General features: G+C 46.6%; 1 protein-coding gene across 1 annotated transcript; it reads right to left on the bottom strand.

Annotated features, from left to right (window-relative positions):
- Nucleotides 1-2,767: 2,767 nt before the first annotated feature.
- Nucleotides 2,768-3,741, bottom strand: LOC100304221 (uncharacterized). Its single transcript, NM_001165670.1, has one exon. The coding sequence runs from the start codon at nucleotides 3,683-3,685 to the stop codon at nucleotides 3,011-3,013; it is 675 nt and encodes a 224-aa protein (NP_001159142.1). The 5' UTR covers nucleotides 3,686-3,741; the 3' UTR covers nucleotides 2,768-3,010.
- Between the last annotated feature and the right edge of the window lie 3,361 nt (nucleotides 3,742-7,102).

Here is a 7,102-nt window from a genome sequence, read left to right as displayed (position 1 = left end):
CACTAGGCAAACTAGTTAGTCTATATGGTTTGTGATGGATGTCAAACACCAAAATCGATTATTGGAAATGTTGAGGCCATTTCCCTTTCAGGGGCGACTTCCTTTTGCTATTTTTTATTTTTGGTTATTTGGTTACTTGGATGTTAAGCATATAACGCTTATCCGATCGCGATCAGTTTATCCGATCACGAACAGATAAGGGTCCGAGTCCTTATCTAACCGCATCCCAGATAGGATCACGAGCCTATCGGTTCGCGAATGCGGCCCTATATAAAGCTTCTGGTAGCCATCACTAGAATATATCCTCAACATGAGTTAGGTTTTTGCCTCTGCTTTCTTCTGCACCGCCGTTGTAGTCCTCTTAATCCTGAGCACCGTCGTGCATCTACGATTAGCAGAGCAGGTCTCCAAAACTTGTTGCCTTCGAGATCCTGCACTAGGAGGAGGCAAATAAGGTTTTTGGGAAGCGTCTTCACGTGACTGCTCGTTCTCTTCTCATCAACCCTGCTGCCGACGTCGTCGACCCTGCTACTTCCACATCGTCGATCATGTCACTTTCACCTCGTCTATCAGTATGTCTAATCAATACACATCATTTGATATAATCTTATACTTCAGTTTATCTATTGTTATAGATGTGTTCTGCGTACTGTTTACTATCCTGTTAGGGAACAACCTGCTAGTTTATTTATTGTTGCTCATAATTTATATTCAGCATTTAATCTGGAACATGTCTACTTTTCAACACAAGACACACTCAAATATCTCACATTGAAAGAATGACTTAAGGATCCACTATGATAGAACCACTCATATAGGTTTGAGTCTTGTGAACCTCCCCTGGTCCTAACCAAAGGGAGATTCGGCTCTAAGTAAATATTGGATATATGGAGCCATCTAGATAAGCCGACTCGGTACTCAAATGACTCAATGGCATTTTAAGTCTCATATGCATTATGAAAACTAGGCTCGAAGTGCCCTAAGGCCCCTAGTGGTAAAATATCCTAAGTCCCCAAAACACCTTGTGTTGTAGAGCACTAGCTTGGAGATAGGTCCCTACGACCCTAGTGCCCCAAGACACCCATGAGACTAAGTCTTCAAGAAGACATGCTCTCTAGGGCGCTTGCAAGTATTAAGTACCCGACCCCTTCGCGCCTAGGGCACCGAACCATATAAGCCCATGGGCCCCCTTGTGACCTAGGATACCTATCGATATAAGCTCCTAGGGTCCCACACACCATAAGGCACCTAATGATGTAGGTCATCGAGACCTCTTCTGTCCTAGAGTAATAAGGAGTGCTCATAGCAATATTGTTTTAAGTATTTGTGGTTCTATTTAGTCATTAAGACGAGCGAAAGATCAATTTACTAGGTCTCTAAAAACATGCAGTAGAAAGGTTGGGAAAGTTCCACTTGTGTGAACAAACTAGCAGCAGTCAACATTAGGCTAGTAGATTCTGAGTTTAGAAGTGTTCATCAAAGGCTGCAGTCACCTAGGTTTACACAATTCTTTGACAATTGCATTGATGGCACACATATCCCAGTGGTTCCCACTAGCAAAGTAGTTCAATATATTGGAAGGCATGGGTGCAGTTCTCAGAATGTTTTGGCCATATGTGATTTTGATATGAGGTTTATTTTTGTTATGGTTGGATGGTCGGGATCACTTCATGACATGAGAATTTTCAAAGATGCAATTGAAAAATATGGAGATAGGTTTCCACATCCTCCTCAAGGGAAATTCTATCTTATGGACTCGAGGTATCCAAATCATATTGGTTATCTTGCTCCTTACAAAGCTACAAAATACCATCTTCCTGAATTTTGGCATGGTCCAATGCCAAGAGGTAAGAAATAGAATTTTAATTATGCGCATTCTTCTATCCGAAATGTAATTGAAAGGTCATTTGTTGTTTTGAAAATGAAATGGAGGATTCTATTAGATCTCCCTAGTTATCGAAACAAAGCAAAATAATTATGGGATGTATGGAACTTCACAATTTTATTAGGGAGAGTTATTTAGGATATAAGGATTTTGATTTGTCTGACCATGATCGTGAAGGTGGTGAGGTAAGTAGTCAAGAACATGCAGCCGATTCAGTGAAAGGTGAAGAAGATCGCGATATGAATCAATTTTGTGATTGGATAGGTGATGGTTTGTTTAGTAGAATGTAATATTCGTAATGTGTTATAAATATTTGAACAATTGTGGACTCTTGTGTTGTAGTATGTACTCTGTGTAATAAAAAATTTGTGTATGAGTTCTGTGGAGGTTAGGTGTTTCAAGAATGCTGAGACGTGGGGAGCAAACATCCGGGGAAATTATGGTGGTTTAGAAACAGGTTGGAAGGTGCAAGGGGTATTTCAATCTTCTTGCATTGCATTTAATGTGTTCTGTTGTGTTTAGTTCCTAGAAGCAAATAGGTTGGGGACTAAACTTTAGTCCTTGTACTAAACTTTAGTCTCATGACACATATAACCAGACCCTAAAGCACCGATACTATAAAATATAGGCTCATATTTGTGTGTGTAGATATGACATATGAGGCCCTAGGCCCAATTGGGAAAGCCTGTACCAAGGCTGCTGATAGATGAACCTGACATCCAGACCTAGAGACCCCTGAACAAGATGGATGGACAAAACTTTCGATCGATCGAGAAAATGTGCGCGGCGCACATCCAAGGCTCCAGATTGTCGTGCTACTTTTTCAACTACACTTGCCCAAGCATTTTCCATTTCCATTTATCAATCATCAATCACATTGTTAAATATATCACATACATTTTTTATTATTACATTGCATGTACGTGACATTGTTGTAGAATAGAAGAGAAGTATTTCCCCTTCCAAACAAACAAAAAAGAAGGGAAAACGAAGTTCGTAATCGTAGTATCGAACACACAATCATGTTTCCCTTTCCTCGATCCTCTCTTCTTCCCGCGGAAAACGAAGGAAGCCCACGCATCGCCGGAGGAGCTTGTGGATAGCTCGCTCGCGGGCCTGTCCCGATCACCTGTCGTCGTTGTCGTCCAGCTGCGACGGGCTCCTCCAAAAGCCGGTGCCGTAGAACCTCGCCCACACCTCCTTCTCCAGCTCCCCCTTTTCCTCCAGCTGCAAGGCGGGCTTCACGGGCAGCGCCACCGCATTGGCGGCGCCGGCATCCACCTCGACGACGCCGGTGTCGTCCACGAGGAGCTCGTATATCTCCGTGGCCTGGCCCGCGGAGGCAGAGCGCCTGCGGCCCTTGCGCACGCGGGCGGCCTTGCGGCACAGCGCCGCGGGCGCGCGCACCGTGGCGAGCACCGCGACCTCCACCATGACGCAGGGGAAGCAGCAGCACACAGCGGCGCAGCCCGCCGCGGTGCCGCCGGCCACCTCGCTGCAGGAGCGGTGCTCCCTGATGTTGAGGTCGCTTTCGCAGCGCTGAGGAGGGCGGCGCCCCGGCCCCGGGCGGCGGGGTGGGAACGCCGCCGACCGCCGCAGCTGGTGGTGATGGTGGTGCAGGTGCTGGTGCCCCGTCGACAGCGGGCCCTGATCCCGCTCCCGGACCTGCACGAGCCCCCGCGGGCGCTGGCGCAGGGCGTCATCGGCCCTCGCCGCCGCCACGGCCGCGGAGGTTGCCGGGCACGACGCCTCGGAGCGGCGGTGGTGGTGGTGGACCCTGTCGGACCGGACGGCTGCCATGGCAAGCTTTGGCTGGCCCTCGACGCGCGGCGCCCGCCCAAGATGGATCGGATGCCGCGGAAGGAAGGCGTGGGTGGAGGAGACGGGCCAGCTGAGTTATACATAATAACAGGGGGCTGCGACGGGGGCTCGCCGGGGTCGGCGGCGGCGAAACCGCCTGGCCGCTCTCCAAATTTGGCTGGTGGATTGACGAGTAGAAACGACCGGGCAACCGAGCCCAAACGATGCATGGCAGCATCATTGCGTGCACGCAGCAACCACGCGTTCGTTTGAGAGCCAACAATGCAACATGCACACCAGTCGCAGCTGCGCCTACCTACCGTCCGTTCAAAACTGCCATTACCTGGCTGGAACCCTTGTGTTGTGCGTGTGGTCGTGTGCCAGAATCCAATCCATGGTACGCCGGCGGCATGTTCTGGCCGCGCGTCGACTTGGCCCACCACATGTCATTGCCATCGGACACACCCTTGTTGCCTCGTGGAGTCGTGGGCGTGGACATTCCTATGGCATTGATCTGATCAGCCAGCCATGCGACAATTGAATGAGTTTGCAGATCTTCAATTCATACGTTCCTTACGCATCAATTTTTTCCTCACCTTACCCTGAAACTCGATTTAGTTTTAGACAATTGAATGAAATCCATAAATTGACAGTGAGCTCTGAGTTCAATGGCAACATGTCAGTGAAAGTAAGTTTTCATGCGACAAATTATCTTATCTTACTTTAAAAAATCGAGAGTGTAGAAATTTAGATCCCAAAGTTCAGCAATTAGCAAATTCTGTGAAGTCTGTACAGAATCCAAGGCAGCCCATGAACTCAACTAGTAGTTCATGGAACAATTCAGATTCATGCAGGAATGTGAGGACGAACTAGTAGGTGGCAGGCTACAGTTTGGACTGACCAGAAAGTGTCCATCCAACGAAAGAGAACGCGCTACACTGAATCAGTTACACTTAAACACCACACGCTGCGGGCTACAGAAATGCATGGTCACTGTCCACACTAGTCATTGGATGCTGAGAAAGTCAGAAGGATGCAGACTTTGTACATCTCAAAAGTTACGGGAGTGGCAGAGATCTTTAGTCTGTAGAACACAATATTAGCCATCATGTATGACCACTACAAGAAAAAAGGCAAGGAGTGTCGGCCAAAACCCCACACTCTTACTGAAATAAGCCGACACTCTTAGTATAAGAGTGTCGGTTGACCGACACTCTTAGCCGTCACTCTAAAATGGACGCTCTTATTCGTATAGAAGTGTGGGGACCGACACTCTTAAGGTAAGAGTGTCAGTTCAACACGCAACCGACACTCTTATGTTAAGAGTGTCGGCCAGTGACGTGGCGGACACTCTTACTGCTTGTTCGGTCAGGAACCTACCTGGGCGCATATAAGAATGTGGGGGCCGACACTCTTAGTGAATAAATTTTTTTAATACCCAATTTTATTTTTCTCCCTCCCCGGATGGGAAGCCTCCATAACAGCACAATACAAGCACAACATTCAATATATCACAACACAAGCACCATATTCAACATAACATAACACAAGCACCATATTCAATATTCATACAAGTTCAAGTCCATAAGAAAGAAGTTCAAATCCATCTGAAACAAGTTAAAGTCCATACAAAACACAATGATAGTAAGTTCCACACAAGCCTCCATATTAATTCATTCCGTTGGTGGGTCATTGGAGCCGCCGCCACTTGTGTTCATCAATAAGTCCATAAACGTGCTCTGATCCGGAGGCGGACTAGCATGATGTGAGCCCGAACCCTTTAAAAGAAACAAACATTTGTTAGTTTACCGAGTAACTAATTAAACATATACATAGACTGCAACATATACATGCATGTTTTCTAGTAACTGCTTAAACAATGAAGCAAATAGAGATGCAAAGGATATCAACTTAACGTACTGATCCTGGTGAGTGTGAGGGCAATCTTGGTGAGTGTGACAGCCCGCGAGGAGGAAATCCCCACGGCATCAGCGGTGGCATCTGTGTTTGCATCGGTGGCCAAATGCCTGGCTGGCGAGGTGCCCACGACATCATTTGCCCTCCTATCACACCCGATGGCATCAATTGGTCTTGGACAGAAGTTGCAGAACCCTGAAATAGAAGACACACTCTTGTTTATGATTAAGAAGTTACGGTGATCAACAATAAAAGTAACTATAGATCATGCGAATGACAAAAGTTTAAAATAGATCATGTACAAGCAAACATGTAGAAAGACAGAGAGCAAGCAACCAATGATTATCAGACAAATGATGTTTAGTAGACGATTGTACCTGTGATCCATCCACCGCTGTAGTGGAGCGGTCCGATGATTGTCCAGACACCAGATGTGTGATGATAGGGGGGTTGTTGAAAAGGCGGCATGCCGAACTGAGTTCCGGCACCTCCGTACATCTGCAAATAGATTATTCATCAGTTTTTCAGTTAATCGGACTTGAGAAACAACGAAATAACAAAAAATTGATACCTGATGTAGCATCCAATTTTGCATTTGTTGCATCTATTGCTGCACTTGTTGCTTATATTGCGCCATACTCTCCTCCATCTGAGTCATCTTCTCAAGCAGCTCTCCTTCACGTGCAGATGGTCGTCGGGGTCGATTCGACCCAGCTGAGAAATTGGACCGTCTAGTGTAACTCCGACGGGGGACAACACCGTCACTGATTGCTAACCTGTAAGAGTATCATATATATATATATATGTAGTAAATGACAAGACATCACTAAACAGTAACAATGTGACAAGCGCATATACCTCCCATGTGGCACGCCTCCACCAGCCTTATAAGCCGCCTCCGTATCGAACTCACCAGTGAGCCAGTCCGCGTCTGGACCATTTTTCTCTCTCACGTTGTCAATGTAGCGAGCCTGTGAAAAAATCATCCAAGTCAAAACAAAGGCATATCATGTTCATCTTAGAGTCGATTTTCATACTTACCAGTTTCTCTATCGCATTACTGTCATTCAGTATTTCCGGATGATTCGGATCGGGACCCTTGTGTCCCTCGACGAAGACTTGAAGAAAAGTAGGCTCCACTTCATTTCGAGCCGCCTGCAACACATGATTAGAAAGTCTAGACAAGTCTATGCAATTAACAATTGACCAGGCAATTTGACACATACCATACGTGCGGCCTTGCCAACATGTCCATCTGCCCCAAAGAAGTGGACCCCTGGCTTGCTCAACCGATTCATACGATTTCTATTAGATATGGCCAAGAACTCCTCAGAAGCCCAATACTCGCACATCCACGCCCAAGCATCCGAATGGTGGCTCAATCAATCCACCTCACTCTCTTTGTACTGCTGAGCCGTCACGTGAATTTCCTTTGCCATATTCGCGTCACAATAGTTCCCCTGACGCTTTTGGTACACCGTGACGTCCCTCAATCGTGCT

Source organism: Zea mays, chromosome 1, assembly GCF_902167145.1.
Source record: "Zea mays cultivar B73 chromosome 1, Zm-B73-REFERENCE-NAM-5.0, whole genome shotgun sequence".
Taxonomy (NCBI): domain Eukaryota; kingdom Viridiplantae; phylum Streptophyta; class Magnoliopsida; order Poales; family Poaceae; genus Zea; species Zea mays.
Note: the sequence above shows the minus strand (reverse complement) of the source record. Positions and strands in the feature narration are given on the sequence as shown.